General features: G+C 37.3%; 2 protein-coding genes across 2 annotated transcripts in view; one reads left to right on the top strand and one right to left on the bottom strand.

Moving 5' to 3' along the window:
- The window catches only part of LOC308625895 (uncharacterized protein), a gene marked incomplete at its 3' end in the record, with an annotated part of 154,880 nt that overhangs the window by 114,631 nt on the left and 16,785 nt on the right, over positions 1–23,464 (bottom strand). Inside the window, exon 2 of the mRNA XM_081250495.1 lies at positions 18,733–18,781. Within this exon, the coding sequence (XP_081106621.1) occupies positions 18,733–18,741 (9 nt within the window). The 5' untranslated portion in view covers positions 18,742–18,781. The remainder of the gene's footprint in view (positions 1–18,732; positions 18,782–23,464) is intronic.
- On the top strand, positions 5,927–6,454 carry LOC308626451 (short transmembrane mitochondrial protein 1-like; the record flags this gene model as incomplete). Its single annotated transcript, XM_081251490.1, has 1 exon — positions 5,927–6,454. The coding sequence occupies one exon, from the start codon at positions 5,927–5,929 to the stop codon at positions 6,068–6,070; it is 144 nt and encodes a 47-aa protein (XP_081107616.1). The 3' UTR covers positions 6,071–6,454.

Below are 23,464 nucleotides of genomic sequence, written 5' to 3'. Positions count from 1 at the left end.
AGAAAGGGAGAATTAATGCAAACAGAATTTCCTAACTTGACCACCAGTTAACCATAGCTTGGGTGTCCAACGTACTATGAATCACGAGCAACTAGCTCCAAAATAACACAAGAACATCTTCGGCTAGATCATTACTGGAGTATATTGTTAATAAAACTTCCAGAAAAAAAATTGGTAGACATAGGTATTTAAGGGTTAAAAAGGGGTAAAATTCCTTTTTACAAAATAATCTGGAAATGAGATAGTGCAAACGACTTGCTAGACAGACAGACACTTGCTAGACATTCACCACGCTCATTTAGAAATTTTAGGCAAAAATCACAGCTCTCATCAACAGGGTTGATAATAACTCTTCACAGGAAGAGTGTAGAATTGTTAGACAGAACACAGGCTGAATTTTCAAAAGCAAAGTCTCAAAAGTTTCATGGATTGTGAATACACAGGTATATTTTCCAAAAGGCCACTTAATGCTGTTGTCTCTAACATAATTTCTTACAGTCTTTAAACTAAAAATTCTTAGTTGATAAACCCAAACTACTAATATTCCACCATTTAGTTAACATATTTATTGAATCTGTGCAATATTGGTTATGCATACTCAGTTAAGAAAGAAAATTTGGGAACTGTTCCTTTTTTCTACTTGATTGCTCCATAATCAAGGGCATGCTGTGAAGTTGGACAAGTCACTTAGTGATGCAATATCTAAGGGTCCTCTTAGAAATATTACTTGCCCCCTAACAAATCAATCCTCAAAGATGAAAAAACAAAAAAAAATTAGTAATAATGAAAAACAGGAAAAGAAAACAAGTGTTTAGGATTTGCAGTCAGGATGAGAGAGTCTTAATAGTATAATATATTGACACTAACTATAAAGGAAGTTTGTGAGTCCTTGCAAAGAAGAGTGAAAAGTAAGAAAACAATGAAATGAGACAGCAGAACTGAGACACAAACCCAAAACAATGAAGAAAATGGCAATAGGAACATACATATCGATAATTACCATAAATGTAAATGGATGAAATGCTCCAAACAAAAGACACAGACTGGCTGAATGGATACAAAAACAAGACCCATATATACACTGTCTACAAGAGACCCACTTCAGACCTAGGGACACACACAGGCTGAAAGTGAGGGGATGGAAAAAGATCTTCCATGCAAATGGAAATCAAATGAAAGGTGGAGTAGCACTTCTCATATCAGACAAAATAGACTTTACAATAAAGACTATTACAAGAGACAAAGGAGGACACTACATAAAGACCAAGGGATCAATCCAAGAAGAAGATATAACAATTGTAAATATTTATGCGCCCAACATAGGAGCACCTCAACATAAGGCAAATGCTAACAGCCATAAAAGGGGAAATCGACAGTAACACAATAATAGTAGGGGACTTTAACACCCCACTTTCACCAAAGGACAGATCATCAAAAATGAAAATAAATAAAGAAACACAAGCTTTAAATGACACATTAAACAAAATGAACTTACTTGATATATATAGGACATCCCATCCAAAAACAAAAGAATACACTTTCTTCTCAAGTGCTCATGGAACATTCTCCAGGATAGATCATATCTTGGATCACAAATCAAGCCTTGGTAAATTTAAAAACTTGAAATCATATCACGTATCTTTTCTGACCACAACGCTGAGACTAGATATAAATTACAGGAAAAAATCTGTAAAAACTACAAACAAATGGAGGCTAAACAATATGCTACTAAATAACCAAGAGATCATGGAAGAAATCAAAGATAATATTTTAAAAATACCTAGAAACAAATGACAATGAAAACAAGATGACACAAAACCTATGGGATGCAACAAAAGCAGTTCTAAGAGGGAAGTTTATAGCAATACAAACGAACCTCAAGAAACAAGAAACATCTCAAATAAACAACCTAAACTTACACCTAAGGCAATTAGAGAAAAAAAAAAAAAACCAAAGTTAGCAGAAGGAAAGAAATCATAAAGATCAGATAAGAAATAACTGAAAAAGAAATGAAAGAAACATTAGCAAAGATCAATAAAACTAAGAGCTGGTTCTTTGAGAAGATAAACAAAATTGGTAAATCATTAGCCAGATGCATCAAGAAAAAAAGGGAGAAGACTCAAATCAATAGAATTAGAAATGGAAAAGGAGAAGTAACAACTGACACTGGAGAAATACAAAGAATCATGAGAGATTACTACAAGCAACTCTATGCCAATAAAATGGACAACCTGGAAGAAATGGACAAATTCTTAGAAATGCACAACCTGCCGAGACTGAACCAGGAAGAAATAGAAAATATGAACAGACCAAGCACAAGCACTGAAATTGAAACTGTGATTAAAAATCTTCCAACAAACAAAAACCCAGGACCAGATGGCTTCACAGGCAAATTCTATCAAACATTTAGAGAAGAGCTAACACCTATCCTTCTCAAACTCTTCCAAAATATAGCAGAGGGAAGAACACTCTCAAACTCATTCTAAGAGGCCACTATCACCCTGATACCAAAACCAGAAAAAGATATCACAAGAAAAGAAATCTACAGGCCAATATCAGTGATGAACATAGATGCAAAAATCCTCAACAAAATACTAGCAAACAGAATCCAACAGCACATTAAAAAGATCATATACCATGATCAAGTGGGGTTTATCCCAGGAGTGCAAGGATTCTTCAATATACACTAATCAATCAATGTGATGCACCATATTAACAAACTGAAGGAGAAAAACAATATGATCATCTCAATAGATGCAGAGAAAGCTTTCGACAAAATTCAACACCCATTTATGATAAAAACCCTCCAGAAAGTAGGCATAGATGGAACTTACCTAAACATAATAAAGGCCATATATGACAAACCCACAGCCAACATCGTTCTCAAAGGTGAAAAACTGAAACCATTTCCACTAAGATCAGGAACAAGACAAGGTTGCCCACTCTCACCAAATTATTCAACATAATTTTGGAACTTTTAGCCACAGCAATCAGAGAAGAAAAAGAAATAAAAGGAATCCAGATCAGAAAAGAAGAAGGAAAACTGTCACTGTTTGCAGATGACATGATACTATACATACAGAGTCCTAAAGGCTCTACCAGAAAACTACTAGAGCTAATCAATGAATTTGGTGAAGTAGCAGGATACAGAATTAATGCACAGAAATCCCTTGCATTCCTATACACAAATGATGAAAAATCTGAAAGTGAAATTAAGGAAACACTCCCATTTACCACTGCAACAAAAAGAATAAAATACCTAGGAATAAACCTACCTAGGGAGACAAAAGACCTGTATGCAGAAAACTATAAGACACTGATGAAAGAAATTAAAGATGATACAAACATTTGGAGAGATATACCATGTTCTTGGATTGGAAGAATCAACATTGTGAAAATGACTGTACTACCCAAAGTAATCTACAGATTCAATGCAATCCCTATCAAACTACCAATGGTATTTTTTACAGAACTAGAACAAAAAATTTCACAATTCGTATGGAAACACAAAAGACCCTGAATAGCAAAAGCAATCTTGAGAAAGAAAAACGGAGCTGGAGGAATCAGGCTCCCAGACTTCAGACTATACTGTAATGCTACAGTAATCAAGACAGCATGGTATTGGCACAAACACAGAAATATAGATCAATGGAACAGGATAGAAAGCCCAGAGATAAACCCATACACATATGGTCACCTTATTTTTGATAAAGGAGGCAAGAATTTACAATGGAGAAAAGACAGCATCTTCAATAAGTGGTGCTGGGAAAACTGGACAGCTACATGTAAAAGAATGAAATTAGAACACTCCCTAACACCATACACAAAAATAAACTCAAAATGGATTAAAGACCTAAATTTAAGGCCAGACACTATCAAACTCTTAGAGGAAAACTTAGGCAGAACACTCTATGACATAAATCACAGCAAGATCCTTTTGGACCCACCTCCTAAAGAAATGGAAATAGAAACAAAAATAAACAAACAGGACCTAGTGAAATTTAAAAGCTTTTTCACAGCAAAGGAAACCATAAACATGATGAAAAGACAACTCTCAGAATGGGAGAAAATATTTGCAAATGAAGCAACTGACAAAGGATTAATCTCCAAAATATACAAGCAGCTCTTGCAGCTCAATATCAAAAAAGCAAACAACCCAATCCAAAAACGGGCAGAAGACCTACATGGACTTTTCTCCAAAGAAGATATACAGATTGCCAACAAACATCTGAAAGTAGGCTCAACATTATTAATCATTAGAGAAATGCAAATCAAAACTACAGTGAGGTATCACCTCACACCAGTCAGAATGGCCATCACCAAAAAATCTACAAATAATAAATGCTGGAGAGGGTATGGAGAAAAGGGAACCCTCTTGCCCTGTTGGTGGAAATGTAAATTGATACAGCCACTATGGAGAACAATATGGAGGGTGCTTAAAAAACTAAAAATAGAACTACCATACGACCCAGCAATCCCACTACTGGACGTATACCCTGAGAAAACCATAATTCAAAGGAGTCATGTACCACAATGTTCACTGCAACTCTATTTACAATAGCCAGGACATGGAAGCAACCTAAGTATCCACTGACAGCTGAATGGATAAAGAAGTTGTGGCCCATATATACAATGGAATTTAACTCAGCCATAAGAAGAAATGAAACCGATTCTTTTGTAGTGAGGTGGATGGACCTAGAGTCTGTCATAAGGAGTGAAGTAAGTCAGAAAGAAAAACAAATACCATATGCTAACACATATATATGGAATCTAAAAAAACCAAAAAAATTGTTCTGAAGAACCTAGGCGCAGGACAGGAGTAAAGATGCAGACGTAGAGAATGGACTTGAGACACGGGGAGGGGGAATGGTAAACTGGGATGAAGTGAGAGAGTAGCGTGGACATGTATACACTACCAAATGTAAAATAGATAGCTAGTGGGAAGCAGCTGCATAGCACAGGGAGATCAGCTCGGTGCTTTGTGATCACCTAGAGGAGCGGGATAGGGAGGGTGGGAGGGAGACGCAAGAGGGAGGAGATATGGGGATATATGTATATGTATAGCTGATTCATTTTGTTATACAGCACAAACTAACACACCATTGTAAAGCAATTATACTCCAATAAAGATGTTAAAAAAAAGAAAGAAAGAAAGAATGGGTCTCTTGTTTGGTGACAGTCAGGCTCCCTTCCAGGAGCCGTGCTGTTGGCGGGTCTGAAACAGGCCTGAGCTCCACTGTGAGGCCACATGTAATTGATGGTAAAGCCTAGAATAGCCTTGCTGGACTTGAATCTAGAAGACTATGTATATTTATTTATTAAACTTTGATTCCATGACAAAAAGACTGTGTTTGATTTCTTCAGAAGGACTTGCCTAGCTGAGGGAATCCTGACACAAAGGAAAATCAAACTACATAGAAGCAAAACAAACACATACAGTGTGGCTCTCCTAATTTATCAATTGCATGAAGATGAAACCCTGATAGTTAGTTATTTACTGGGGCAAAGACCATGTCTCATTCATTTTTTATTTCCCAGCATCTAATCATAGTGTCTGGCATATGGTAGGCATTCTGTAAACATTCAGTGAACTGAACTGGACTGTGTTGTTTCACATCCCCACTGCTGGTCTCCTTTCATCCGGGTAAAAACTGTACTTGACCTTGGCTCAGCCTTGACTTCCTCAGAAAGATCCTCCCTGACCTCCCCAACTTGATCCTTTCCCCCTAGTATTTACAGTTATATTGTTATGCACTCTCCTTCAAAGCACCTATCACAACTATAATTTTATATTTATTTACAAGGATCTTTGAGATGAACAATAGAGACCATAAACAATAAAGGCAAAGGAGGCATCATGCCGGGCGAGGCAGCCTCGGACGGCCCACGGAGCTGCAGCTGCTCTTTGAGACCTCCTTGCCGACACATGCTCCAGTTCCTGCTTGGATTTACTCTTGGCAACGTGGTGGGAATGTATCTGGCTCAGAGCTATGACATACCAAACCTGGCTAAAAAACTTGAAGAAATTAAAAAGGACGTGGACACCAAGAAGAAACGCCCTAATTCATGAGGCCAACCCCAGCACTGCCTCCTGGATAAACTGATTCTACTGTTCTTGAGGTCTTCCTTTATGATCTGAACCAAAACCTTTTGTTTTCATCTCCAGCCTCAGCAATTTTCTTCTTTGCTTGACCTTGTATTGCCTTACAGCACAAATGGGGCCACAAGTTAAGAACAACCCTTATTTTTCAAACATCCTCACTTCTTCCCTTCCTCCTTCCAGCCACTTGGGAGGTCCTGAGAATGGAATTATGGTGCTAGATTAGTAAACATGACCTTAAATTAGTAGTCTCTCCCTTATTCTTTGGGATTTCTACTACCATTTTCAAAAGAAAAATTGATGAGTTTTGTAGAGCTGATGAGATATAAATAATGCTGATTTCACAGTCTAGCAATTATATGGGGTGTTTAAACCTTTGGTACTAAATTATGTTGTTTCAAAGTAGTAATGAAAATCTAGAAGCCAGTTTCTGGTGAATTATCCACTAATTTTATGTTGTTGTCAGGAAGCTCCATAGTTGCTAATTTAACCAATAAATCAATTTGCTATTCATTAACCAAGGAACTCTGTTCTGAGAACCCTATCAGGAACTGGAGAATTTAAAAGTATTTAAAGTAATGGCCTTTGTCCTCAGTAGAATTCATAGTCTAGTATGCATATTTTTTCTTAATGATGCATTTGATCTGGCTCTATTCTCTCATAAGAATCATACTTATTTCATGGGATTACAGGCACATTTGATACTACATGGTAGATAAATGAGAAGTTATCTATAAAGGAAATTTCATGCCTTTTTACATTAAAAAATGTATTTACATTATAACTTATAGTGATTCTCATAAGAAGACTTTTTGTGTTTTTCTTTCTGCAACCATTAATTACTCTTGTAATTTTTCAAATGTATAATAGTCCAGAATTTTTTTAATTGAAAAAAATGTTTAAATACATAACTTTCCCCCTGGGTCAATACAAAGTGATCTGCATTGTCCCCCAGCTCCTAGTTCCTCTCCCTGGATTCAGGCACTCGCTAGTTTCCTATATCCTTTTGTGAAAGATTTTGTGCCTGAACAAACACATTTATGGGGGTGTTTTATACAAATGATAGCAAACTATATCTGGTGTTTTCCCCAGTGGAGGTCATTCCATATCCCTAGGTAAGGAACAAAGAACCTCTTTCCTTTTTTGGCTACATAAGGTTCTACTGAATGAATATACCATAATTTATTTAATCTGCTTACATATCTGTGCAGGGGGATAGCTCCAAGTTAAAGTCCTGGAAGTGTAATTGCACTAAATATAAATAAAGGCCCATTTCATTGGGTGTTTTGTTCCAGAGGGCTTGTTGGGCAGCTTCACTGATGATGCCATTTCTGAAGACATTTTAGCAGAATTATTAAACTGGAAGAATGGTTTAGAGACCTTTTTTTCAGACAGTGATGCCACTGATACTAAGTGTGATTATAAAATGAAGTGATTCTACCTCTCTTTGAAAACATGGATCTTTCATACATGGAGATAAGTTTTGTCCCTGTCAGATTGTACTGGAGTGTGAGACAGGTTAGGATCATATTATGGTTTGGCTTCTCCCTTGCAGTGTGATCAGGGGCAAGCAGTTCATTTTTCTGAAACTGTTGTGTTCTCCGTAAGATGTGGATGCAATACCTACCTCATAGGGCTTCCATGAGAAACAGTTGAAATAATGTATGTGATGTGTAGCACAGTGCTTTGCAAATTGTCCAATAAATGGTAGATATTAGTCCAAAAAATTTTAAAAGTAAAAAAAATAAAAATTAAAGTCAAAGGAGGCAAGAACTGTGTCTTTTCGTTTTCTGCTCATGCAGTAAATATTGTTTTTGTTGGCTCTCAGTAAATATTTGTTAAAGTAATGAACCAAGAATCCATAATTTTCATGGTTTCCTCTCATTCTAATAATACTCACAAGGCCTCAAGTAATATGAAATAAATTATCCAGCACACATTCACATAATAGTCAGAGCTGGGAAAGTAAGTTTGTGCCACAGGCCATCCAGTTAGGAAGAATTCTGATAAGGCAAAGGAAAAATGTAAATATCTTTCATTATAGCCAGAAGTACACCAACCTGGAGAATGCCATAGAAATGTTTGTGCAGAAAATTTTCTTCTTTTATAGGCATCTCAGTTGTTTTCTTTAAAAAGAAGAAGAAGAAGAAGGAGGAGGAGGAGGAGGAGGAGGAGGAGGAGGAGAAGAAGAAGAAGAAGAAGAAGAAGAAGAAGAAGAAGAAGAAGAAGAAGAAGGAGGAGGAGGAGGAGGAGGAGGAGGAGGAGAAGAAGAAGAAGAAGAAGAAGAAGAAGAAGAAGAAGAAGAAGAAGAAGAAGAAGAAGAAGAAGGAGGAGGAGGAGGAGGAGGAGGAGGAGGAGGAGAAGGAAGAAGGAGAAGGAGAAGGAGGAGAAGAAGAAGAAGAGGAAGAAGGAGAAGAAGAAGAAGAAGAAGAAGGAGGAGGAGGAGGAGGAGGAGAAGGAAGAAGGAGAAGGAGAAGGAGGAGAAGAAGAAGAAGAGGAAGAAAGAAGAAGAAGAAGAAGAAGAAGAAGAAGAAGAAGAAGAAGAAGAAGAAGAAGAAGAAGAAGAAGAAGAAGAAGAAGGAGGAGGAGGAGGAGGAGGAGGAGGAGGAGGAGGAGAAGAAGAAGAAGAAGGAGAAGAAGAAGGAGAAGATGAAGAAGAAGAAGGAGAAGAAGGAGAAGAAGAAGAAGAAGAAGAAGAAGAAGAAGAAGAAGGAGGAGGAGGAGGAGGAGGAGGAGAAGGAAGAAGGAGAAGGAGGAGGAGGAGGAGGAGAAGAAGGAAGAAGGAGAAGGAGGAGAAGAAGAAGAAGAGGAAGAAGGAGAAGAAGAAGGAGGAGGAGGAGGAGGAGAAGAAGGAAGAAGGAGAAGGAGAAGGAGGAGAAGAAGAAGAAGAGGAAGAAGGAGAAGAAGAAGAAGAAGAAGAAGAAGAAGAAGAAGAAGAAGAAGAAGAAGAAGAAGAAGAAGAAGAAGAAGAAGGAGGAGGAGGAGGAGGAGGAGGAGGAGGAGGAGGAGGAGAAGAAGAAGAAGAAGAAGGAGAAGAAGAAGGAGAAGATGAAGAAGAAGAAGGAGAAGAAGGAGAAGAAGAAGAAGAAGAAGAAGAAGAAGAAGAAGAAGAAGAAGAAGGAGGAGGAGGAGGAGGAGAAGGAAGAAGGAGAAGGAGAAGGAGGAGATGAAGAAGAAGAAGAAGAAGGAGGAGGAGGAGGAGGAGAAGAAGGAAGAAGGAGAAGGAGAAGGAGGAGAAGAAGAAGAAGAGGAAGAAGGAGAAGAAGAAGAAGAAGAAGAAGAAGAAGAAGAAGAAGAAGAAGAAGAAGAAGAAGAAGAAGAAGAAGAAGAAGAAGAAGAAGAAGAAGGAGGAGGAGGAGGAGGAGGAGGAGGAGGAGGAGGAGGAGGAGAAGAAGAAGAAGAAGAAGAAGGAGAAGAAGAAGGAGAAGATGAAGAAGAAGAAGGAGAAGAAGGAGAAGAAGAAGAAGAAGAAGAAGAAGAAGGAGGAGGAGGAGGAGGAGAAGGAAGAAGGAGAAGGAGAAGGAGGAGAGAAGAAGAAGAAGAAGAAGAAGGAGGAGGAGGAGGAGGAGGAGGAGGAGGAGGAGAAGAAGAAGAAGGAGAAGATGAAGAAGAAGAAGGAGAAGAAGGAGAAGAAGAAGAAGGAGAAGAAAATAAAGCATAATCCATTAAGTTTAACAACTAAAGGTCAAAAACTCCCAAATATTGTCAGTTGCATATGACCCAACCTAGCAGACTATGTATATTTACATAGATTAGTTTATCACATGTGAGCAGTTTTTCTATAGTATTGTTTTCTGTACCTTGGAAGTAAAAAAAAAGAAATACTGTCCTGATCCAAAATACAGTACTAAAGGAATATGAAATGTGGTGAATGACAAAGTTCTTTTCCGGTTAGGGAAAAAAGAAAGCAGAAACTGAAACTTAGTCACATTTAATCTAATATCTGAACACTTATAATAAACCAATGTATCCAATTTTTCCAATCAACGACTTCAGTAAAATTCCAGAAGAATGATTAAGGCAAAAAAAAACCATCCTAGGAGGCTATTGATTTAATTCAGTTGGACCACAGTTTTGAAGCAACTCCTGTGTGTCAGGCAGTGTACTCAGCACAAACGATGCAGTCATGAAAGACACAGATACAGTCCCTGCCCTCAGGAATTTACAAGCACTGAAGGAGTCCCCAGTCTGTATCTCAACCCTTCACAACAGTTCTATCTTCTTCCAATTCTTTGGGGGAAACTCCTGGCCTCAGGCAGGTCCACAAGGAATGCTCTCCTTCCCCTAAGGGGAATTACTTCTCTTCACTTAGCCTGAATTCTTAGGAACAGTGCTATGTACCAAATCAGGTTTCAATAAATATTCTTAGAATAAATGAAAGAAGAAATTAACTAATCACCCAACTGATATGAGAGGGAGCTGTGTAAATGAGGAGTTGAACGAGAATACCCATGGCTTGCTTTCTAAAAAGTTCAGGTTTTCTGGCTTGACTCTGATCTTTTACCTGATCCTGAGACAAAGAAGACATTTTTATGGTTGATTTAAGTTAGCCTTACCCAAAAGTAAAAGTTCAATTTTCTTCTTTAACCATGTAATATGTGCACCAAGTAACTCTGGCTTTACAAGGTAGAAGAATCTCAGTTCTGTCAGTGTGTGACTTTAGAAAAATTACAAACTCTCCCTGTGCCCATTTTTATATCTGTAAAATGTTGGTAGTCACATATTAAATTTGTGAGGATTAAATAAGGCAATATAACTAAAGCGCTTGGCACAGTACCAAGCATAAGGTAAGCTCTCGGCAAGTATTGGTATTATTATATTATGCATGAGTTGTAGCATTATTATCCCTCTTTCCATGTATTTTTTATTGGGGAAATCAAGGTACTGGTTAGATTGAAGAGCTCTGGTTAAAAGGCTCAAAGAGAGATCCAGTACCTCCATTTAATCATTCTACAAGTATCTATTGAGCTTCTGCAAGGCATCAGGGTTGACCAGCTCCCAGAATCAAATGGGTGACTTACTGGGGGCTTGGAAGGGAGGAGGCAGAACTGTGGAAGAACAAGTAAACCATAAGTTAATGAGCCCAAACTAAGCTCCAAATCCTGAAGACAGAGAGCATAAATAAAAGGGGTCGGGCACAGAAGTGAACCTCAGAGTCCTTGGGCAGCATTAAGTCTTAGAAAATTGTATTAACCTTTAGCAAGAGGAGAGTCCAAGGTTGGAGAACTTCCTTACCCATGACTGGCCCCTACCTAATCTAGAATGCTAAAAAACATTCCCCATCTTAAATGATCTTAAATATTACCAGAGATGGTTTGTTGTGTTAATGTCCATCATCATAAAAAATCAAGAGAGCGAACACAGTTATCTTGCCCAGAACTGGAGGGCTATGCAGAAATGGAAGTCTAGTAATGAGCTAAGGATGAAAATCCAGCCTGGTGAGGAACAATGAGGATAATTCCCAAATATGTTGAGCAATAAAATGGGAAAATAAAAGCAGTTCCTCAGACTGAAGACCTATATCCAAGGTTTGCTCAAGGCTGGTCTTAAAGAGACTGAAGTCTGCAGGGGAAGAGGAGCAGTGAATGATCTAAGAATCCCCAACTTCTCTGCAGTGTCATGATTTCCTGATTGGTCACCACCAACTACATGTCTGGTTTCCACAGACAATGTTCATTGTGAAATGCCAGAATCATCCTGCTAAAAATACACAAGACTCAGGAAACCACATTCATGGACTCAAAATGTCTTGTGGTTTTCTGGGGGTTTTTTTGCACTAGACCAGAGATTAGGAGAGGAGGAGATGGCTTGAGACATGTCAGAACTGTGTGGTGAAGGCTATTTGCAAACTAACATTCATACTTTTACAGATGCTGGAAGAATATGTGACATGCCTGTGTCAGAGACAATTGACTTTATTCTTCTCAGCAGTAGTGGTAGCCAGAATATCATTATTTTCTTGCACTAGTTCCCAGAGAGCCAATTTCCATAGAGCAACACAAAGAGGGTCAGGTGACACCTGTACATACAATAAGCATTATAGGAGAAGGACTCTGAGCTTAGGGAACCTGAATCTTTTATACTGGACAGTAAGCATGCCTGCCCTTTGCTCTGAAGGGAGACACTATCTACATCTTCTAAGGCTGTTCACTGCACAAATATTCTGGAAATAATAGAGTGGAATAAAGTTAGTTATTTCCTTTGCTCATAAGACAGGGAGAAATGTGAGACTCCAAGACACGCCAAGAATTGTCTCCCAATATGACCTTGACACTAAGAGAATTCACAGAACATGCTTTAGTGCTTGGCGTCCTGTTGGTCCACACCTTAAATAACTGGATCTGCAAAGTCCATTCTGATTCAGGATGTCATCTAATATGAACAAACCATTATTGTACATTCCCAAGAACATTTTCCTGAGCTTGCCAAACCACTTACGGGTATTCATTTCCTCTTTATTAAGGTTAGCACAAATTTCTAAAACTATTATTTTTTACCATTTCCCAAAAGGATTTAGGGATTCATATTGTAAAAGGCTTCTGCAAAGTAGAACATCTCTCTTCCACTAGCGCTAGAACAGTAGTCAAAATATAGTCTATACCTATCATGGATTTAAGGTAGGCATAGTCCTACTTTATACTATGAAAATATTTCAATAATAACAATGCTCCTAGCATCCACCTACCATTCCACCCAAGCCTGCTAAGTAAGGATGTCAACACTGGAGAGTAGCAAAGGCATGAGTCCTGGCTTTAAAGCTTACTAGCTATTGCCTTGGGTGAGTCACTTCACCTACCTTAGTCTCCTTATTGTGAAATAGGTGTAATAATACTCACTCTCCCTACCTCACACAATTTTTGAGAAAGTCAAATGACTTAACATCTGTGAAAGCATTTTATGATCAAGCCTCAGAAACTGGGTCATCATAGTATCAATATATTAGGCAGAGTTGTGGTGTAATCAGTTCTTTGCAATTGGATTCATGTGTTATTGGGTATACAGAGGAAATCTCTTTATCATCAAGGATTTGTGGGAGAGGGGAAGGGATGAGGCTGTTGGGTGAAAAGGGTAGGGGGTGGGAGGGAACACAATGTTATTTCTAGGTCAGAAGCCATTTCCAAATAAATAAAATAGCCGAGGTTTTATGATACCAAACATTGGCTTTTGGTTAATTTTTAGTTGAGAATCAGTGAATAGAAAGAAATAAAATATACTATCCACTTTTCATTAATATTTTCATTAAACTGCCTTCCATGTTTTTGTCTTTTTCCAAGACACCAGTAAGACTACTGTCAGAGTATATTATTCTCCCCCAACAGTGTCAGGGTGGGCTATAAGCAATGCATAAAAGTCTCAAGAAAAAATAGTTTAAAACCCATAAAAGATGGATTGCAACTGGTGAAACAGTTCTCATGCTGCAAATTATGAAGACTTGGATCAAAAATTCTGCTCTCTGCCTAATTTTCCAGAAATGGAAAACCTTATAGACTGTTAATATAGTAAAAAGGCACAGAGCACAAGCACTGACAGATCAAAAGTGGGAAGCAAAGAAAACAGGAGAAAGTAAAAGGGGCTGAGATCTGCTACTGATCCAAATAGTTTTGAAATAAAAACTAGAATAAAAATGAAAAAAAAACTAAAACATGAAAATACATTCTTATGACGTTGCATTTTCCTTTAGGAAGAAAACTTGATCTAGTTTATTTCTACCCCCTAAGATCTTGTATCTGTTCTCTTTTCAGAAGTTGTCAAATTTTGGTAAAGATACCACTTAAAGGAAATAGATTTTCCATTAAAGTTAACAAAAGCATCTCTCAGTTCCCTAAGTTCCCTTGAAAATGCAAATGCTTTGAATCAGCAATGGAATTAGATATGTCTAAGTATGTTTCTAGTAGCATCCAATAGTCTAGAAAAAAGCAATCCATAGAGCTTCCAAGTATGAAGTCTCTTTCTGGAGAATAGTGAGTTCAGAAGTCAGTTTGTGTACCATGTGTCTTTTATGTTCTATTCTGTTTCCATTCTCTCTTAGCTTATTTTGACTTGTCTTCTAGTTCATCAATCCTGTGTCTTCTAGTTCATCAATAATGTGTTCACCTGGCTGTTCAAAACATCCAAAGTTTTTAATATTAAATATTGTATTTTTCAGCTCAAGAAGGTCCATTTGATTAATTTATATGGATTCCAATTCTCTGTTGAAGTTATATTTTCAACTATTTTGTACATCATTTTCTCCATTTTCTTGATCAGATTAACCATAGTTATTTTAAAGTCCCTATCTGATAATAGCAATATCTAAATCATGCATGGGTTTATTGTCTTTTTTCTCTTGGGTTTTGGTCATTTGTTTTTTCCTGTTTTAAAGCACAAATTGTAATTTTTTTTTTTTTTTTTGGCGGTACACGGGCCTCTCACTGCTGTGGTCTCTCCCACTGCGGAGCACAGGCTCCGGACACGCAGGCCCAGCGGCCATGGCTCACGGGCCTAGCCGCTCTGCGGCATGTGGGATCTTCCCGGACCGGGGCATGAACCCGTGTCCCCTGCATCGGCAGGAGGACTCCCAACCACTGCGCCACTAGGGAAGCCCAACATCTTGTAATTTTTTATTGACCGGTGAGTATCACAGAGACTCTGATATCGCCCTTAAAAGAGAGTTAAATGGTTTTCTGAAATTCAGGAAAAAAATGCTTGTGGATCAATTGATCCTGTCTAAGCTTGATTTAAAGCTCTGCTGTATTTCATTTTTCCTAGGGTAAGGTCCCTACTCCTAGGGCTTGACAGACAGGGTCTCCACTGAGATCCTGAGGTTGTTTACCAATGCCCCTGTACTTTGGCAGCACTTGAATTCCTCTCTCTCTCCCTGGTGTCATGAGACTAAAATACCCCAGAGATCTGTTTTTTTAGCCATTCAGATGTCCTTTTGTGCTACATTTCTTGAGGTCTTTGTCCTGCTTATGTACAGACTCGTAGTTGACAACTGACTTGAACAGAATTTATATGGAGATATTTGGGCTACTTTTCTGAGGCTTACTCCCCTCCAGAAAATTTCCCCTGTAGTTCTAGCCACTCTGTTTGTCCCAAAGTCTGATATCATTCTCCTTAGTCCAATAACAATTGCCACTTTCTTCTTATACTTCATTCACCTGTGCTAAAATTTAGACAATGCTCTCATAGGGGTAGCCAGGGAGAATTTAAGTGCAGCCAATGTGCTTCTCTTCTCTCAAGGATCATAACCAACCTTGCGTCCCGACTATGTCGGTTGCTCTCTAATGTCTTCAATCTATTATCTTACATATTCTGTCCAGCTTTTATAGTTATTTATTGCAGGAAGGTTTGTCCATTACAAATGACTCCATCATGGAAACTAAAGTCTACAATACAAACGTTATTACAAAGAACGCTTAGTGCGGTAAGCTTTCAGGTAGAAGCAAGCACAGATACATGGATCATGATACAAAAGAGAACCAGATACCCTCCTTAAGGTTGGTAGAGCAGTAAACATTATTCAACATGGTAGAATAAGGGAGGATTCACTGTATGGTGGGCAGCCTACTATGATAGCAAGCAATAGAGAAATTCTGATTTACTGTAATGAACAAAAATAAGCACAATTCAACATCAAGGTAGCGACAATCAGGTGAGCCCTTGTAACAGGGGCTAGGTGATCCTCAGAATTCTGAATTTTAATATGAACAAGGCTTCTAGAAGGCAAAGAATCCCGAAGTAAGGCCTAGCATAGTTGCACGGGTCTCTGGTGCCATTAATTTTCCCTGCCAAAGGAAGTCTTTTATTTTGTCTTGATCATGGCTAATCAATCAAGCTTAACCATTGAGAGGAACGATTCTAGGCTTAAAGCAACTTTGACTAGTTAGAATAAACAGCGACCTTGGCCATCAGTAATTACCTAAGGAGATATATTTCTATCAGGAGATCTATACTCCATTACCACCCATTCAGGTTCCACTGTAGGATTAGACTACAAGAAAGAACACTCCATCCTCAGCATTATTCAACTTCATCAGTGACCTAACCATCCAACAGAGATCAGTGGGAATCCAGTCCATGGGATTTGTGACTCACAGCAATAACTAAATTACTTACTTAATAAAAAAATCATTAAAAATAAAGTAACTTTTTTTGCTTTAAAAAAGTCTAAATAAAAATATAAATTAATAAAAATTAATCGAAATCCTGTCTTTCCTTCCAGTATATAAGTATTGCATTTACCATGAACAGAGCATTATATAATGATTAATATTTAATGTTTAAAGAATTAATATTTTTCACACAATTTTTACTTTCTAGCTAAGCCACTACAAGAGACACAGTATTTATTTATGCATCTCTCTCTACATTCCTCTTCTACCTAGGAGGGAAAAGATGGCATTTTCATCAACTTGATATTCCCAGGGCGTAATATGGTGCTCAATAGGTGCACAGAGCAGGTGATTAACAGATGATTAATGAGTTAATCAATTAAACACTGGGATGGATTTGCACTGATCCAAGGACATGCCCGTCATGCTGATATCAAGCTAAATGGACTTTCTGTCAGGTACAACTCTATAATAAAAGTGGAGAAGAGAAAAGGATCTGGATTGTTAAAGAGCTCTAATTTACAGACCCTTTACTAGGAAGGATATAGGGTAAAATCAAAAGAGCAGAAGAGGAGAGGATACTTATTCAAGAACTGGCTCCGCCACTGTCTGTCTGAAAGTGTGTCTCTGAGTAAGGTGCACATTGCCTACGGAGTCAGTTTCCTCACCTGTTGAAGGGGAGGTGCGCTCACGGGCTTTGCAGAGTTATGCAGAAGCAGTGAGCCCAGCTCCAACCCCCTCTCTTGAAACAACTACAGCTGCTCCTCCTGGTTTTTATAGGTTACATTTTTGTAATTAGGTGCCATGGTGAGAAGCTTGAAAAGCATAAGATCGCATGATCAGAAGTGTTTTCTTCCAACTTTACCAGTTTCTAATTCTATATATATTTAACTAGCTGAGAAAAAAAAAGAAGCTGTCAGTTTCTCTAATCAGAACCAAAAATTAAACTACTACTTTCATGGTGCTTACTTTTGGCAGATTTTCTAAGACAAACTCCCAAGACTTTCATAATTTTTAAACTCACATACTTAGTGAATATTTAATCCATGTCTTAAATACATTTACCCAGAATTCGTGACAGTGCTTATTCTGAGAAGTAATGCTACATCTAAAGGGACATCTTAGTCTATTTAACAAATATTTCTTTAGAAGAAAGCCTGAGTTTCAAAGCAAGATAATTTAATTTAGTAACTAAGATGCTAATTTACCTTGTTTATAAAATTTTTACTAATTGAAAACATTATTCTTCTGTTTCTCATTCAATGGCCCTTACCGTGAACTAACAATGCTTATGAGATCACTGGAGCACTGAGAAGCCCCTCTCTGGAAAGTGAATTTCCCCTTGATCCCTAATTTTTTTAGTTTTTTAATTGGGGAAAATAAATCTTTCATCTTCCTTGATAATATTAATTATTAAAGTAAATATAATAGTCTCTAACATTTGGGGAGCACTTAGTATATACATCAATGCTATTATAAACACTTTAAATAAACTGTACTTCATTGAATTCTCACAACAACCCCCAAAGGTAGGTTTTGCTATGCTCTCCATCTTCCAAAGGGGCAGCTGAGACACAAGCTCTCACACTTAGTGAGGGGCAGAACAAGCCCCACCCAAGTGCCTGACTCCTGAGCCCAAGTCTGGAGCCTCATTGCTGCATGTCAGCAGCCACTGCAGGGCATTAACATCCTGGGAATGAAATAAACCAGGGTGCTGAAAATTACTAAAACAACAGCCTTAATTTAGAATTCATGTTATTCTTTTCCATTTATTTTTATTTTCCTCAGAATATATTTCCCCATAGTAAATTAAATAAGATAGGATGAAGTAATGAGAAAAAAACAAAACAATGGAGATGAGGCTAAAGTCAGCAAACCTGTCCTTAGCACCAGTTCTGCCACTAACTGGTTATGTGGCTTTGGACATGTCTTTAAATATCTATTCCAAGCCTTAAGGGGAAAAACAAAAAACAAAAACAAAATAACTCTAATTTAACCTACCTAAAATTCATGAGGTTTTTAGGGAGCCATATCAATAGTATTACTAATCACCAAAACATGTGTGATAATTATTATTATTAAAGGAATAACTGCAAATAATAGGCATGCTTTACTCTATTATACAATCCTAAGCTGAGCTTAAAAAAAACATTCTAAGACAGTTTAAAAATGGTTTCCTTTGTTTCATGGGACTTTTCCTAAAGATAACAGTAAAGCTGTCACTATTTCCTGTAAGACTCTTCATTACTCTGCAACTTCCTGAAGATGAAGCACATTAAATAAACTCTAGAGAGGCCACAGTTAGAAGACATGCTACTTAGCAAACTCTACTTAAGTTTATTCATTTTATAGAACAGATGCCTTGCCTTTTGTTTTTCAGAAAGAAAGAAATTTAAATTAAAAGCACATATTTTTTGATATATTTATGTCAAAAAAAAATCTAGTCTACAAGTAGAAATACTAAATAGTAAGATTTGGTCGGTATGTGATCTTATGGTGGAATTTCCACTGGGATTGTTCCTTTCTTTCATACCTTACCTTTTTCATAGTAGGAAGTCAGGCTCTGGCAGTGACTTCATCCTGTTACCTGAAACCAAAGACATGGTGTTATTTCCACAACAAGCTAAAAAGGAAACTCCTATTCTTAAATTTGCTAGTTGTATGTTCCAAGTTGAAATTGCATTTCCATAATATTCAGGATTTGCCCATATAAAAGTACCTGCTAACATCTTTATGTGTAGACGTTTTATAACCATTTAGGTCAACTGAGCTTTAAATAAATCAACCCAGTAAAATGTGTAAGTTAAGTACTTTTAACTTCCTTCTTTAGGGGTGGGGAGTGGAGGCGGAAATTTGATCTTTGTATTTGCTTTTCAACTTTTGGCTAAACATATGCATCAAGAATTAGTCCACAAATTAAATGAGTATAAAATTAAAAGAACTACCAATTTTCAGTTGGTTCAATGTCCTAGGTCTTTTTTTTAAATACACAAAATTCACAAAACACTAACTCTATATTGTTTTACCCATTCATCTTCTGATTCAATTGTTGTTTCTCTTGATTGGCTGTTAATAACAATCACCCACCCCCCCTTTGTAGCATTCAGACTCTCTACTTTGTAATGCTCTCAATGAAAATGACTTCACCACTTCCAACCATATGTAAACACACCACATGAAAGACAAACTATTGACCCAAATAATCCCAAGAATGTAAGAGTAGATGTGGCTTAGAGTTTTGCGTAACTCCTGAAGTTTTAACTCCTGATACTCTACTTCAGGGTGAAGGGAAGAGAAATCTGACAAGGTTGGCTTAGTAGGTCTGTAATGTCCTGCTTTAATATCCAGCCATTTTCCACACTTCGTGACTGTTTGTAAGAATTCCAGGAGTTACACAGAGTAGGAAATAGTTCCACAGATTAGTTATTGGAAATGACTGCTCTATCTCCATGTCTTTGGGGTGCCAGTTGCCTCAAGAGCAACTGGATCCCACCAAGCTTAATTCAATTCAAGTCAACTCATACTTACTAATATGCAAAGTACCCTGCAAGGGCTGTGGAGAAAATTAAGACAAGCACAAGCTGGGACTAAGGCATTTCTAGGGAAAATAATACACTTCAGCAAATCTCATGAGACAAAAATCCACTTGTGCTAAGTCTTCCCCCTCATTTTGCACTTGTTTTAACTGCTCTTCCAAATAGCGTTCTGAAGATGAAATGGCATCATTGCCTTCACCCAATCCAAGACTTGTGAGTTGTCTCTAACTTCCAAATGTGTAAAGGCACATGTCTGATTATAAAGCAAATTTTACTTTACACGTAGATTCTATTTATTCTCAAAAAGTTCTGGTGGGGATGGAAAACTCACAATCAAATAAATAAGGACATGCTAGTGGATTCCATTTTATTTGTTACAAACAATACTGCTAAGTTTTTGAAAAATATTTTAAATCTAATCAGTCTCCACTTCTAGCCTAAAGATAACAATCATTACTTATTTGACAGTGTCAAAAATAAATTTTTGTTATTTAAGCTGGTTATTTAAAAAGACAGTCTTTATTAAATCATACATTGAATAAACATCACCCCTTCATTAACAATTATATTTTAATTACTAGATACACAGTAAAAGTTTGCCGCAATAAAAAATGTACATACCCACATAATATGAATAGTTTATTAATGGTACATTTCATCTTATATTTTATATCACATTTTTGTGACTTTTTAATTATTCTGTCTTGTTGACTCACATTTGTCTCCAAACTGTTATAACTGTGGCAGTTTTGTTTTTTCAGTTAGTTTTCTGAATGTGATACTTAAAAACCAAATTGCCAGTTCAAAGCCATATATCTGACAATGCCATCATTAAAGATTATATTTGTTCTACAAACATTTACTCAACAAACTCTCATTAAGTGACATCTATAAACAAGGTATTGGGCTTGGTACTAGGGACCAAGCGGTGAATGACTCACTTCCGCTCTTGTGGGGCACCGTCTGGAGCACATTGCCATACAGTTAGAGAACATGGTTATGAAAGGATAAGCACCTAACCCAGTCTGGAATGTTAAAACAGAAAGTGACATGTGCGCTGAGAGTTGAAGGATCGGTAAGAGTTGGCCAGCTTGTAAAAGGCATAAAATCACCCTCAGACTAAAAGTTCTTAGTGAAGTGTCCTGTGAAGGCACCCATTACTAAGTGGCTGAATGAATGAAAGAATGCTCTAGACAGTTTGAGCAAGTAATACTGGTTTCAGTCATGTTTGTTTCTCGGTAACATAAACATTTTCAATACTTTATAGTTATGGGATGTTCACTGCCTGCATAACGCCATATAGGAGTCATGGAGAATCACAAAAAAGAAGAAATATAATCGCTGCTCTCAAGAAAGATGCATTAATTCAACAAATGTTTATTGTGCTTTGTGTTTTTTCCATATCCCTGGCACTTTGCAGGTTGTGGAGAGAAAAAATAATAGATACTGTTTAAAGCCAGAAGAGAAACAGAGCATAACAATAATTTCAGCATTACTAAGTCTGAGTTTTGAGACTCTCTTAATCATTCCTTATAAATCTGCAAGTGTATTCTTAACATTCTCTAAGCCCTGAAAACTATTATAAAGCAATATATATGTTCCAAAGACTAGAGGACTAAAACTGAAAGTGATATATTCAACATTAGAGTAAAAGAAAGAAATTAGGATTGCAGTTCCTGCACTGTAGTCCCTTCCTTAATCCTTCCAGTTCATCCCCACGTTGGCTCACGTCCAAACAGCCCGTCTATTCTCTTCCATATATGTCACAACATTCACAAAGTCAAGACTGTTCACACCATTCCTAAGGTCTGGAACGCCCTTGCTGTCCCTATTGTCCTCATCCTTTAAACCAGCGTATATCCGTTAAAAGGTCACGCTGGGTTTTCCACATTGGTTACTGCTCCTTCCTCTTCACTTACAGAGCACTTAATGCTATATCCCTCCATGACCACTTAATGACTCACCACTGACCCACTGACACTTGAGAAAGAGCTCTTAAGCCTCATAGCAAATGTCTGTATCATTATCTATGCCTCAAAGTTCTTCAAAAGTTCTAATAAACTTTGGGGTCGTGAAATATTACATCACACCAATCCTCCAGAGTTTTCAGTGTCGTGTGGTTACCATGTCAGAAAACTGTGAAGATCATTGGTTTAATGCTTAGTCCGTGTGTAACTTGCTTCTGCAAATAGATCATAACCTCCTTGTAAGCAAGAACTAGATATCTTTTGATATCCCACTGTGTTTAAAACAATGTTAGAAATATATCAGATGCTCAAAATATTTGTGAATTATTTATTTCACTGAAAGGGAAACAATAACAAATGTCTGACTGAGTTTTAATTTAGAGCATTTGAACAAATTTATTAGCTTGGAAGAATTTTCCACTAATATCTTCTTATGCTTAAGTTTAGGCAATTTTGACAATTGAATTAATTTTTAGAAAATGCATCAGCCAGTCAACCAGCAACTTTTCCTACATACCTAATATCCAATTTTTTAGAGAATTTTTTACTTCAATAAATTATGTCTTGAATGAAATAAACACTGTATTCCCTAGTATTCTGAAAACCACAAACTTATCAGATATGAATACATGAGCCTCAGATATTTTACTTATATGATCAATAAATAAATTGATAGAAGTACGCTATAATATAAATCACCATAGTTCCTAAAACCTTAGTAATTGTGAGTTTTAGCTAAATATAGCATATTTATAGGCTATTTTAAAGTTCCAGCTAGTTCTCAAACTTTATATAAGGAATTCATTCAATGGCAGATTTGTTTGTACTCGATGCTGTGTGAGAGGTTATTCACAAATACTCAGAAATCAACTTCCAAGAAATACCTTAAATTACCTAAAAACTTTTTTTTAAGTAGCAATTTTCCAGCAAGCTTCCCTATGATCTTTGATATCTTCAAACCAAAGGAATTTCTATACCTTTACCATTCCAAAATTTTAGAACTTTTAGAAAGTCTTTGCCCAAAAATGCCATAAAAATATTATTTTCTATGCATTCCATTATGTCTTTTTTAAAAGGGGTGGGTTAGAAAGCATTGTTAATCAAAGGTTCCCATGACCCCCTCCTTGCTTTCCATTAATTTGCTTGAACAGCTCTCAGAACTCAAGATAAATATTTTACTTAACAGCCAGAAGGAAGAGACACATAGGGCAAGGTATATGGGAAGGCACGCTGAGCTCCATGCCCTCTCCAGGCACAGCACACCACTCTCCCAAACCTCCATGTGTTCACTAACCTGGAAGCTCTCCGAACCCTGTCCTTTTGTGTTTTTATGGAGGCTTCATCACATAGGCATGGTTGATTAAATCATGGGCCATTGGCAATTGATGCAACCTCCAGCCCCTCACAGCTCCCCAGAGGTCTGACATAATGGGGGTGTGACGGGGGGAGTGGACAGAAAGTTCCAACCCTCTAATCTCATGGTTGGTGCCAATGGCAACCAGCTCCATGCTTAGGTGCTTCCAAAAGTCACCTCACTCATATAACAAAACACACCTGTATCGCTCTCAACACTTAGGAAATTTCAAGTGTTCTGAAAGCCGTGAGACAGAAATGGCACAAAGACTGAGTATATATTAGAAATACATTTTGGTCATCTGAAGGGCCAAATATATTTCTTATAAATCACAGTATCATGGAGGTCAAGATCAGCATTTTTTTTAATGGAATGTAATCGATTTTAAAATACCAAAGCTATCACATATAGTA

Source organism: Mesoplodon bidens (assembly GCF_964165515.1).
Source record: "Mesoplodon bidens genome assembly, chromosome: 12".
Taxonomy (NCBI): domain Eukaryota; kingdom Metazoa; phylum Chordata; class Mammalia; order Artiodactyla; family Ziphiidae; genus Mesoplodon; species Mesoplodon bidens.
The sequence above is the reverse complement of the archived record's forward strand: the minus strand, read 5'-3'. Positions and strand labels throughout refer to the sequence as shown.